The sequence below is a fragment of the Piliocolobus tephrosceles genome, chromosome 17 (assembly GCF_002776525.5).
Source record: "Piliocolobus tephrosceles isolate RC106 chromosome 17, ASM277652v3, whole genome shotgun sequence".
In the NCBI taxonomy this organism is placed as follows: domain Eukaryota; kingdom Metazoa; phylum Chordata; class Mammalia; order Primates; family Cercopithecidae; genus Piliocolobus; species Piliocolobus tephrosceles.
In genome coordinates, this window is record NC_045450.1 from 10,515,070 (window position 1) to 10,528,637 (window position 13,568).

A 13,568-nucleotide genomic window follows, 5' to 3' on the forward strand; every position below is an offset into this window, starting at 1 on the left:
TGTAAAAACCATACACTATTATCCTGATGAGAAATCGACTGATCCCCTGCCCCTCAAAACGGCAGCATTCTCCCCTAGATGTCATCACCGTTGGGAACATTAGAGTCTTGCTCTGGGCAATCTGGTTTTAAACTTTATTTTCCATGTACAGTTTCAGATTATACAAAACATAGAAAATAGACTATTTTAAAGGTACATTAAGTAGGAAGTTCCTAACTACCCTAAAATCACAAACCAAGATTCCAAATGAACCTCTAGGCCTCGCCCTAACATTTCCCCAACACCATAAAATTGGCCAACTTGCTCTATGATAAGTAACCTTTTAACTATTAGCGAGTTTAGTAATATCCCGCAAGGCAGATTTTAAACTATGAGACAGCTTCTATCTAGGCCACTGTGTTTAGTGTGTTTACAAACAGGCTTAGAGTTCTAGGTTTCTTCATCATCAGTGAACACAGAGCATCCTAGAGCGCCAGCCTGTTCATGAGGGGTGTGCACAAAAGCACTCAAACTATAGCAGAGTGTGTGGGAGTAAGGAGGTCTGATGTTCCTGTATTCAGATATATGTATACACATTCACACAGACCAACAAGTCAAGCATTCTCCAAACTCATTTGAACAGAGACCCAAAATAATTTTAATGCAAATAACAAAATGAGTTAGTCTGTCTCCATCACATCGCCCCTCAATGAAAGAATTACAGTACTTTATAAAAATGTCATAAAACGCGCAAACTATGGTTCCTTCAAACACACTTGATGCTATCTTTGGTCCTAATATTTGCTTCTTGGATGTCGACTAATTTTGTTGTTGTTATTGTTCTTGAATAACTGGTAATAAGCACCAAGTGGCGGCTGATTCTACCTACAGGTGAGAAGCTGGGATGTTTTCTCCCTGATGTTGTCATTTCTTTCCAACTTCCCAAATCCGTGTCACACAGCAGGGAAGAGGCACCTCTCACGTCTCAGAAAACCTTAATGGCACAGGTGGGTGTGGGCACTGAATGTTGTACAGTAGTGGCAACCAGCCAGGAAAATCCACAGGGTCACTTCAGACTGCATTCAACACAGATGCTCATGTAGCCTGACGTTTCTTGGGAAGGGAGTTCACGTATTGCTTGGAGGGGGCTGATCTCCGGTTCTAAGGTGTTTTGTTTCCAGTGTGACTACCAGAAAATGATAGATGGCCGGGCACAGTGGCTCACCCCTGTAATCCCAGCACTTTGGGAGGCGGAGACGGACGGATCACCTGAGGTCGGGAGTTCAAGACCAGCCTGACCAACATGGAGAAACCCCGTCTCTACTAAAAATACAAAAATTAGCTGGGCGTGGTGGCATGCGCCTGTAATCCCAGCTCCTCAGGAGGCTGAGACAGGAGAATCACTCGAACCCAGGAGGCAGAGGTTGCGGTGAGCCGAGATGATGCCATTGCATCACTCCAGCCTGGGCAACAAGAGCGAAATTCAGCGAAAAAAAAAAAAAAAAAAAAAAGAAAAGAAAATTATAGGAAAGCACCAAGGTAGAAAGTTTCAAAGGAATTTAAGATTCAACTTCCTCTATGAGCCTGGGTAGCATCCTGTTAATCCTAGGGTGTAAACCACATTCTAGCCCACGACATGATCAGTGATAGTATCTCATGGAGGCAGGAGGTGACATTTGTCCTGTCTCTGGCCCCAGGCCACCCTGTACTGCATTGGCGGCTTCTCCGTAGGGAGGGGGTCGTATCTCAGACTCCAAACTTCATGAGGGCAGGGGGGATATCTGGATTTGCTCACTCCTGTATTTTCAGAGCCTCACACAGTGCCTGGAACATGATAAACATTTAATACTATCTGTCAAAAACAAATGAATGGAAGAGTAGATGGCAAGAGCCAATCTTGCATTGAAGAGATATCCATGGTGGCCCTGAAACTACTCAAGTCAGACGTCTCTTCAGCTCCACTGGAACTGAGCTGGTGGCAAATCATCACTCCACTCAGCAGAAGGTCAAGTGCACAAGTATTTAAATAGCACAAGGTCCCACACCCCATCGCAGGACAGCCCCCAGCATCCTGCTCCAACATAAGCAGAAAAAGACAATGAGGTGCAAACAGCTTCTCTCCTGGGGTGGTTCCTGGGTGGACTGCATTGCCACACAGCACATCAGGCTTTGATCCTGAAGGACAAGCCCCTAAAAGCCCTATTTCTCACCACAGTCTTAAAATCACCTGGAAAACATTCACCCAGACCCGCTGAATCAGCCTGTCCCAAGCGGCATGGGAACCCCTAAAGCTTGCAAACTCCGGCTTTATGGGACCCTCTCACCACATTTACTGTTGGAACCATGGGCCTCCCCACAGACATGTTTTCTGGGTGTTACACAGACAGGCACTGCCCAATAAATGTCATCTGCACGAACTAAATGGAGCTATATTTAGACTGATCTAAATGCCTCCAGAAGCATTTAAAAATAGGCACGCATAAAGCAGATTCCCTCCGATGTCACAGGCCTCGATTTTGAATTATTTTATTTTATATATATTTTTTGAGACAGTCTCAGACTGTTGCCCGGGTTGGAGTGCAGCGGTGCAATCTCGGCTCACTGCAACCTCCGCCTCCCAGGTTCAAGCGATTCTCCTTGCCTCAGCCTCCCAAGTAGCTGGTATTACAGGTGCCTGCCACCACGCCCGGCTAATTTTGTTGTATTTTTAGTAGAGAAGGGGTTTCACTATGTGTGCCAGGCTGGTCTTAAACTCCTGACCTCGTGATCCACCTGCCTCGGCCTCCCAAAGCACTGGGATTACAGGCGCGAGCCACTGCACACAGATGATTTTGAATTCTTGGTGGTGTTCTTTGCAGCCTCCATCACAGTGTGTAATTAGTTTCTTTTCTTTTTTGAGATGGAGTCTCGCTCTATTGCCCAGGCTGGAGTGCAGTGGCACAATCTTGGCTCACTGCAACCTCTGCCTCCTGGTTCAAGTGATTCTCCTGCCTCAGCCACCTGATAGCTGGGATTACAGGCACGCATCACTACGCCCAGCTCATTTTTGTATTTTTAGTAGAGACGGGGTTTCACCACGTTGGCCAGGCTGGTCTCGAACTCCTGACCTCAGGTGATCCACCTACCTTGGCCTCCCAAAGTACTGGGATTACAAGGGTGAGCCACTGCACACAGCCAGTTTTTCTAATTAATTTTTAATCTGTCTCCTCCATTAGGCCATGAGCCCTAGGAGGACACTGTTTCGAGAGGGTATCCCCTGTGCCTGGCACACGCATGCAAGTCATGATTTATGTTGATGAATGAATGAATGAATGAATGAATGAATGAATGAATAGTGGGTGGGTCCTCTGAGGCTCTAGCAATAGGGGTGAGAGGCCAGCCAGGTGTAGCATAAAGGGCTGGACAAGAAGGGAGAGGCCTTCTGAGATAGGATGGGAAGCAGGCTGCACCCCACTCCCTGAAGGTGTCTGAGTTCACATGGCCCAGGAATGGAGTTTGGGGGCCCTAGATGTAGACAGCTGTGGCGATGGAGGCCAAGGTTTTGGCCTACTGTGGGGGTGACATTCACCTCCCCATCTCCACATGACATCCTAGCATTTTTGAGACAGCTCTGCTCACCCGGCACAGGGACTGTGGTCCCCAACTTCAATGCATCTGAAGCGTTGCCCAGGGAGCGTGTTAGAAATGCAGATTCCCTAGCCCCATCCCTTGAAGACTCTGATTCTGTAGGTCTGGGGTGAGGCGGGGCGCTGTAGGTTTTGCCCGAAGGTGAGTCTAAATCTGGCACGCAGGTAAAGGATCACCATTCCTAAGGCAAGCAGGTGATGCTGTCGGCAAATTGAGGTGAGACTTTTTCTGACCCACCCCTATACCAGAGGGTTGTTCGGGCTCTGGTGTGGATCCAGACAGAACGCCAGGGGTTACACCTGCTTCTCACTTGGAACTTGGCCTAAACCTCTCAGGAAGCTGTCATTCTTCTATACCCCACTTCACCCTCTTCCACCCACCACTAGCAGAGAGATTTGGGAGGGGCTTGGGCCGGCTGAAACCTACAGGAAGCGCATCCCCAGAGACCCGGCTTTCCCAGCCTCTCGTCTCCTCCCATCACAGCCCCACAGTTAAGAAATGTCCTGTCGAGTGCTTTTGGATTTGAGCATTGCTGGATTTTTGCTTGTGTCTTGCTGAGACTTTTGAGTGGGCAGCAGTTCTGAATACCAGCCTTCATAGTCTATTCTCTGATTTCAAGAATGCAAAAACTCTTCTCTCTTTTGGATTTTTTTTCTTTTCCTTTTTCTTTTTTCTTTTTTTCTTTTTTTTGGCTTTTAAAGGAAACAATACGTTTGCTAGAAAAACCTCAAAAAAATAATGATTATATACAAAATGGTTATCTGAATGTGGATTCTGTACGGCAGTGAAAGCGACCCAGCTCCAGGGCTCTATTTGCGCTTCCTCAGTATCAGGTACATCATGCCGCTGACGAAGGTGCAGGCGAACGCCACCCACGCCAGGATGTAGGAGTAGCCGTAGCTGCCTTCTTTGGTCATGAAATAGAATTGCATGTTTTTCTCATGAATGTCTTCACGCCTGTCTGTGTAAATGGAGGCCGCAATCATGACACACAGACCTGTCAGGAAGAAAGGTGAATTTTGAATACATCATAGACCACAGTGCACCCTGGGTACAAACTTCAGCTTTTACTCTTTATTATTATTTTGTTGAAGAGACAGGATTTGGTCATGTCACCCAGGCTGGTCTTGAACTCCTGAGTTCAAGCAATCCGCCTGCCTTGGCCTCTCAAAGTGCTGGGATTACAGATGTGGGCCACCGTGGCCAGCCTTAAGCTCTTATTATTAATAGGTATTTATTTGAGTCTATTGGAAAAATTACCACTGATGTTTTGTGGAAGGATATTGTCACCTATCCTGTAGCTATTTATTTCCCATTCTTGCTAACTAAACCCAGTTTTGTTTGGGCAGCCACATCACCAACCCAGAGCATGAACATAATTGGTCTAAGCCAGAGGTCTACAGATATGCCCTGTAGACAGGAAGCAGTTTAGGTTTTCTGTGGGCCATAGTCACACAAGTCTGCCACAGTAGCATGACAACACCCATAGAAGATACAAAAATGAATGATAATGGCGGTGTTACAACAGAATTCTATTTACAAAAACACGTGGCAGGCCAGATTTGACCGATAAGCCATAGTTTGCCAGCCTTCTTCTTGGCAATCTGGTTCCTGTTTACTTGTTACAGCCAATGGGTCAGTACGTGTACCAGTCCTGACCACAGAAAACCTTCAGTGAAAAATATGACTCCCTGGGCCAGGCACTGTGACTCACTCCTGTAATCCCAGCACTTTGCAAGGCCAAGGCAGGTGGATCACCTGAGGTCAGGAGTTCGAGACCAGCCTGGCCAACACGGTGAAACCTCGTCTCTACTAAAAATACAAAAAATTAGCCAGGCGTAGTGGCAGGCGCCTGTAATCCCAGCTACTAGGGAGCCTGAGGCAGGAGAATCGCTTGAACTCAGGAGGTGGAGGTTGCAGTGAGCCAAGATCGCGCCACTGCACTCCAGCCTTGTCAACGAGAGTGAAAACTTCCTCTCAAAAAAAAAAGAAAAAAAAAGAAAAATACAACAGCCTGAAAAGAGAGAGATGAGGGAGGAGAAAGCTTTTTTAAGTTGCTCTACTTTCTCTTGCTGACTGCTTTAGATATTGCAGGGGCAGGATGAAATGTCTGGACTTGCAACAGCCTTTTGGGAGCCATGAAGAGGTCAACACCAACACTAAAGATGACAGAATAGAAGGATGGAATGAATGAGCGGAAGTGCTTGACGCTGCCGCTGCCAAATCAGCTCTAGAACCTTTTCTACCTCTAGAGTACTTTTTACGTAAAAATAGTAACTATCTTTGCGACTGAAGACACATTTAATTCGATTTTCTCTTACATAAGGCCAAAAGCACCCTAACTGTAATACTTGTGGTCCTTGGCTGGGTGTCTGTAACCCCAGCACTTTGGGAGGTTAAGGCGGGCTGGATCACTTGAGCCCAGGAGTTCAAGACCAGCCTGGCCAACAGAGCAAAACCTCATCTCTACTAAAAATACAAAAATTAGCTCAGTGTGATGGTGTACACCTTGTAGTCCCAGCTACTTGGGAGGCTGAGGCACGAGAATCGCCTGAACCCGGAAGGCAGAGGTTGCAGAGAGCCAAGTTCGCACCACTGCACTCCAGCTTGGGCGACAGAGCAAATCCCTATCTCAAAAAATAAAAAAAGAAATACTTGCTGTCCCAATATTTACAGACATTAGAGCTAAGATGAGGTTAAGTGCTGTGGTTTTCCTTGGGGGACCTATCCCTCTCCTGGCCAGGCAGTTTTGGTGGGACTGTCCTTCAAGATGCCCAGACATTCTCTGGCCAGGGGCCAAGCACACAATCTCTGCCAATCAGATTCTCATTCCTGGAAACCTGAATCTAAACAGTGACCCTGTTAGGTAGGCTTCCTTGATTCTGACGGCATCTCCCTGAAGCCGCTGCCTGTCAGTGGCTAGTGCCTGGATCTTCTTTCCAAGACCTGGATTTTCAGCTTTTCCTTTGATTCTTGCAAGCTACCCCCAGAATCCCATCTCTCACACGAGTAAGAGTATCTGCCGCTTGCGTCTAAAGATCCCTGCCTGATATGGCATGTAAACACTCTGCAGTTTGGAGCACAACAGCGAGGGCCAGGTCTTTGGACCAGAAAATGGCCAAAGAAATTGGGGAGAAGGGGATGCTATGGAAGGAAAATAGGAAGACGTGTGACTTTCATATTAAAATATGGCGGAATTTTCATATATATGAAAATTTATATATAAAATTCCTAAATATATACATTAGCGTAATCAATTTTGACTAAGCGACTTTACAGATCAACAGACAAACATAGACAATAACGGAACATAAACTTCAGAAGCTGGCCGCGGTGGCTCATGCTCGGAATCCCGGCACTTCGATAGGCTGACGCTGGCGGACTGCCAGACCAGCCTGGGCAACACGGTGAAACTCCATCTCTACGAAAAGTACAGAAATTAGCCAGGCCTAACGGCGCATGTCTGTAGTCCCGGCTATTTGGGAGGCTGAGGTGGGAGCATTGCTCGAGCCATGGAGGCTGAGGCTACAGTGAGCCATGATCACACCACCGTACTTCAGCCTGGGCAACAGAGTAACCACCCAAGCCCCCCCACCCCAAGTTAAATGACGGGATTCAATTGCCTTTAATGGGGTCGGGGAGGGTGGGGGTCCACGCCTCTAACTGGCAGATACACAGACAGTAAAGGAGGGGGATCAGACACCTCCTCACTACCTCGCCTGGGGTCCTTGGGGGGGGGTCGCATTCCCCCTTTAGGCCTCATTTGTTCTGGCTCATTGCTCTCCAACGCTTGGCTCAGGGACAGGAGTACAAGTCCCCAGGCTCTAACCCAGCAGATTCTGATTCAAGAGGGCAGGCTGGAGCCTTGGGAGTCTGCACTTTAGAAAGGTCCCTGGAAGGGCCGGGCGCGGTGGCTCAAGCCTGTAATCCCAGCACTTTGGGAGGCCGAGACGGGCAGATCACGAGGTCAGGAGATCGAGACCATCCTGGCTAACATGGTGAAACCCCGTCTCTACTAAAAAAATACAAAAAACCAGCCAGGCGAGGTGGCGGGCGCTTGTAGTCCCGGCTACTCGGGAGGCTGAGGCAGGAGAATGGCGTAAACCTGGGAGGCGGAGCTTGCAGTGAGCTGAGATCCGGCTAGGACTGTGGTGGATTTCAGGGGTTCTCAAGATCAAGTGACCATCTGGAGTCTTTTTCACTTGAAAACACTTTCATTCTCTGCCTAGAAGGCGTGGTATCCGGCTGTCCAGTGAAAGTGCCCCAAGGGGAGGGGACGCTGAGTGTGACCAACCACCCCACTTTGCCCTGGACTGGGGTTTCCTAGGATGCGGGACTTTCAGTGTTTTTATTTTATGTTGTATTTTGTTTTATTTTATAATTTTTTCAAGACAGAGTCTCACTCTGTCCCTCAGGCTGGAGTGCAGTGGTGCTACGGTTTGCCTGGGCTGGGCCCCACCCAAATCTCACCTTGAATTGTAATAATCCCCACGTGTCAAGGGCGGGGCCGAGTGGAGGTCACTGAATCAAGGGGGCGGTTCCCCCATACTGTTCTCGTGGTAGTAAGTCTCGCGAGATATGTTGGTTTTATAAATGGGAGTTCCCCTGGTAGTAAGTCTCGCCAGATATGTTGGTTTTACAAATGGGAGTTCCCCTGCACACGCTCTCTTTCCCACCACCATGTAAGCCCTTTTGTTCTCCCTTGTCTTCCACTATGACTGTGAGGCCTCCCCAGCCATGTGGAACTGTAAGTCCATTAAGCCTCTTTCCTTTACAGATTACCCAGTCTCAGGTATGTCTTTATTAGCAGTGTGAGAATGGACTAATACAAGTGGTACAGCACCCCACAGCTCAAGGCAGCCTTCACCTCTCAGGCTCAAATGATCTCCTACTCCAGCCTCCCGAGTAGCTGGGACTATAGGTGTGCTCTGCCATGCTTGGCTAATTTTTTTTTTTTGTATAGATGAGGTCTCACTATGTTGCCCACGCTGGTCTTGAACTCCTGGGCTCAAGCAATCCTCCTGCATGGGCCTCCCAAAGTGTTCCTGCACCTGGTCAGGACTTTTAGTTTTAAAACAGAGGATGGTCCCAGGCAAACTAGAACAAGTTGTCACTGCACTGCACTGATGACACGTCTCAGGGTCATCCTGAGGGTATGGCAGGTTTGGACTTGAACCTAGCTGGGGAGGTAGAGGGCTGGAAGGAGGTGGTAGTTAGGGTGATTAGGGCCAAGCAGCCTAAGTTGGCTCTGACACCCGGATTTCTTGCCTTCATCAAGCCACTCATTAACTCCTAATTGGAAAGCACCCTAGAAGGGACTTCTGCATTTTGTCATCAGAAAGCTTTAAATCGTCACTGAGAAACAACAAATGATCATGGTGTGGCTTCTGACTTCTGATCTGACTTCAGCCTTGCTAAAATTCCTAAGTAGAAAAAAATGCTCGGAGACATCTGCTTCCTCCAAGTTTCTTCAGGACTGAGGCTGTGCCTTGTTCATCTCTTGAGCCCCTGCAGCCAGCACAGGCCCGGTGCAATGTGGGCACATCTGTCACCCACCAGCCTGAAACTTGTTGATGGCTTCCCACCAGCTTAGAACAAAGACCCCAAACCCTTTCTATGGCCTGCAAGGCTCCATGCAGCATGGCCCTGCCTGCCCTGCTGGTTCATTTCCCACTGCACTCCAGCCCCACTGGGCGGCCCTCCGTCCCTGCCATCACAGGGCTTCCATCATGCTGTTCCCTCGACCCAGGACACTGTTCCCTCCTCTCTGTACTGAGACAGAACACTGCCAACAGCAACTCCTACTCACCCTCCAGATCCTCTGGCTTCATGTCTCCAGGATGCCTTCCCTGGACTCCCAACTCAATCCAAACTCCCGAATATAAAATGTCCCACTGTGGTACAGCATGTGTGCGCACACACACATACACACACAAACACACATGCACACAGCACCGCACAGCTGCCAATTTCTCCTTTCCAAATCCTCCCTCCTCCTGGCTTCCCTCTTGGCGGCTGGGAAGGGAGCGCTTATTCCAGGAGGCCCCTTGTTAGGGAAGCCCGTCGATTTACTTACATGCCATTAGCTGGATGATGGAGGTTGAGACAAACCTCTCTCCCTGCTTCAGGCGGAAGAGCTGGAGCACGAAGATGAAGAAGGCGATGCAGCAGAGAATGGTGGAGAGGATCATCGTGGCCTGGACCGCCTGCAGCGTGGCGTACTCTGCGGGAAAAGGGTGGGGACGCAGGACTGAGGACCTTGGCCAGCCGGCACTGCGGGGCGCACGGTGACTGTGGCAGCTCCAGAGTAGGGATGACAGGAGGCAAACAGGCAGGGGTTCAGGCTGTCATCTACACGGTCCGAGCACAAGGACAGCCAAGGAGTCTTCCAGACCCCCTGCCCTTCACCTCCAGTGTCCATTTGACCAGACAATCCTTAGCACCCTTATCTGGAAAACGAGGCAAGAACCACCTGCTCTGCATTCTTCCCGGTCTGGGTCACAGCTCCCAAATGCTTGGCTCATGAACAGGGGATTCTTTCGAAGTACAAATCCCAGGTTCCAATGTGGTAGATTCTGACTCAAGAAGTCGGGATGGGGCCTTGGGGGTCTACATTTTAGAGAGGGATTCTCGTGGACTCCGGGCTCACGGGACCGAGACCTTGTGAAGTGCTCTGTGGACTCCATAGTAGCCTGCAGGTATCAGAGGCTGATCTTCACGGTCACTACTTACAAAGAGGAGAAGAGCTCCTTTCTTTTCAGGTCAGCCTTAACAGAGACTGGGGCATGAAGGTTTGGGGCTCAGTACAGAGAAGTTTCAGTGGAGAAGGGAGGTCTAGGGTGGAGGGTGTCACATGGGGGCAGAACACTGTCAACAGCAACTCCTACTCATAGCTACTCCTACTCTACGCATAGCTTTGAAGCCATGCGTAGAAAGCTATGTGGCGTAGGGAAGGCGTCGTGCACATGGGTTACAAGCACCTTCGTGGGCCTCAGTTTCCTCACCTGTAAAATGGGGATTTTTTGAGACAGGGTCTCACTCTGACATCCAGGCTGGAGTGCGGTGGCACAACCATAGCTCACTGCAGCCTTGAACTCTTGGGCTCAAGTGATCCTCTTGCCTCAGTCTCCTGTGTAGCTGGGACTACAGGCATGTCTGGCTAATTTTTAAAAAAGTTGTGTAGGGATGGAGTCTCGCTATGTTGCTTACGCTGGTCTTGAACTCTAAAATGGGGATACTAATAGCTCCTCCTCATCGGGCTGGGAAAGGAGAGTAAACTCATCTACGTAAGGGGGTTTAGAGGGTGCAGGCAAGGTGGGAGTCCTGCGTAAGAGCTGAATGCTGAATGTTAACCACCAGGATGAGGCCAAAAGATAAGGTGACGGGACACGTCCATGCTGCACAGAAAACCTAAGGACACCTTCCTTTTCCTTTTCTTTTTTTTTTTTTCCTTCAATTTTGCAGTTTTGCCCAAAAACTCACTGGAGTGAGCATAATTTGTAAGTACTTAACAAAACATCTAGAGCTGTGGATTTAATCCATTCTGGCTGCACATTATGGTTACTTGGAGAGCGTCTAGCCTCTCCACCAATTCCTTACAGGGAGCGAAAGGAGTCAGACTCCCCCTCTGTGACACACACCACATGACCCCGTTCCTACGAGGCCCAGGAACAGGTGGAAGTGACTTACAGTGACAGAAGTCAGAAGTGGTTGCCTTCAGGGCAGAAAGCAGTGGCAACTGTGTGGACGGGGGTCCGAGGAACTTTCTGGAGAGCTGGGAATGTTCTCTGTGTTCTTCTGGATGGTGGTTACATGGGTGTTTATACAATTGTCAAAACCCACCAAATCGAGCCCTTAAGAAGCCTGCACCTTGTTTGTAAATTGTAACTCTATTAAAAACAAAAACAAAAACGAAAAAACCCAGCAGGCTCTACTGAGACGAAATAAATCAGAATGTCGGGCATTGAGACCAGGCATGAGGGCTTCATTAAGCCACCGAGGGAATTCCAATGCGGGGCCCAAGTGGTGACCCTCTGGCTTAGAGCAGCACTTCCCAAATCTGCCCAATCTCAGGGATCACCCGGGATTGCTTATTAAAAATGCAGATTCTTAGGCCTCTCCCCCTGGAGATTCTGCTACCATTGTCCTGGAATGGGCACCAGGAATCTGTATTTTCAGCAACAAGTGACCCACGATGGGGCAAATGGGGAAAACATGACTTTGGGGGAAAGGATGAATTCATGTTCCTAGAACAGGGTTTCTCAAAGCTGGGAGGCGGGGCAGGATGTGCCCGCAAGGCAGCCCCTGAGATGGGTGTGTGTGGAACCCAATGAGGACGGGAAACAACGAAAATTCACTGAATGAGAGGGATGCTCACTTTGCTCAGTTTAAATTCCTTTAAGGGCCGGGCGCGGTGACTCAGCCTGTAATCCCAGCACTTTGGGAGGCAGAGGCAGCTGGATCACCCGAGGTCAGGAGTTTGAGACTAGCCTGGCCAACATGGCAAAACCCTGTCTCTACTAAAAATACAAAAATTAGCTGGGCGTGATGGCAGGCACCTGTAATCCCAGCTACTCCGGAGATTGAGGCAGGAGGACGGCTTGAACCCAGAAGGCGGGGGCTGCAGTGAGCCCAGATGACGCCACTGCATTCCAACCTGTTGACAGAGCAAGACTGTGTCTCAAAAAAATCAATAAATAAAAATAAATAGGCCGGGCACGGTGGCTCAAGCCTGTAATCCCAGCACTTTGGGAGGCCGAGACGGGCAGATCATGAGGTCAGGAGATCGAGACCATCCTGCCTAACCCTGTGAAACCCCGTCTCTACTAAAAAATACACAAATCTAGCCGGGCGAGGTGGCAGGCGCCTGTAGTCCCAGCTACTCGGGAGGCTGAGGCAGGAGAATGGCGTAAACCCGGGAGGCGGAGCTTGCAGTGAGCTGAGATCCGGCCACTGCACTCCAGCCTGGGCGACAGAGCGAGACTCCGTCTCAAAAAAAAATAAATAAATAAATTTTTAAAAAAAAAAAATAAATAAATAAATAAATAGATTTCTCCAAGGACCTCAAGGAGGAGTTCTTCACCAGCTGCTTTTGCGCTTTAAAAACATCCACTAATATCTGGGTGTTTGGGGTTGTTTTTTAACATGAAAAGGGCCAGAAACAGGCTCAGAGGCCTCGGGAGGGAAGTGTGTCTGGCCATAACGTCACCGGGATTTCGATCTAGTATTTTCAGAAAGCTTCCCTTCTTTTATGGCAAGTGAGACTAGTTTATCACTTCTCTTTAACATAGACTTATGGTTTGGGAGGCCGAAGCAAGTGAAGCGGGAGAAGCGCTTCAGCTCAGGCATTCAAGACCAGCATGGGCAACATGGTGAAACCCTGTCTCTACAGAAAATACAAAAATTAGCCAGGTGTGGTGGCGCACACTCGTAGTCCCAGCTACTGCGGAGGCTGAGGAGGGAGGATCACTGGAACGTGGGGGGCAGAGGTTACAGTGAGCTGTGATTGCAGCACTGCACTCCAGCCAGGGTGACAGAGCGAGACCCTGATTCAAAAAATAAAATAAAATAAAATAGATTTATGGGCGAGTGCAGTGGCTCATGTCTATAAATCCCAGCACTTTGGGAGGCCAAGGTGGGAGGATCACCCGAAGCCAGGCATGAAAAACCAGCCTGGGCAACATAGCAAGACCCTGTCTCTACTAAAAAAATAAATACAGTAGATTTATGTACAGAAAAGTGGGCTATTTTAAAAGCAAACTTTTTAAAGTAAAAAAAAGGGGCAAACTTCAGGAGAGGGACAGAGAGTGAATATTTTCAGTTTTGTGAACCATATGGTCTCTTGTCAAATGTTCTTTTTGTTTTTAGGGGTGTGTGTGTGTGTGCGCGCGCGTGTGTGCATGTGCGTGTGTGTGCGTGTGTGTGCGTGTGTGTGTGCGTGTGTGTGTGCGTGTGTGTGTGCG

At 48.8% G+C, this 13,568-nt stretch overlaps 1 protein-coding gene across 1 annotated transcript in view; it reads right to left on the reverse strand.

Moving 5' to 3' along the window:
- Positions 1 to 618: 618 nt before the first annotated feature.
- EMP2 (epithelial membrane protein 2) overlaps positions 619 to 13,568 on the reverse strand; it is a 53,963-nt gene continuing 41,013 nt past the window's right edge. The window contains exons 4-5 of the mRNA XM_023231134.2: positions 9,683 to 9,829; positions 619 to 4,603 (exon numbers count right to left, since the gene is read on the reverse strand). Coding sequence (XP_023086902.1) covers positions 4,416 to 4,603; positions 9,683 to 9,829 — 335 coding nt within the window. The 3' untranslated portion in view covers positions 619 to 4,415. The remainder of the gene's footprint in view (positions 4,604 to 9,682; positions 9,830 to 13,568) is intronic.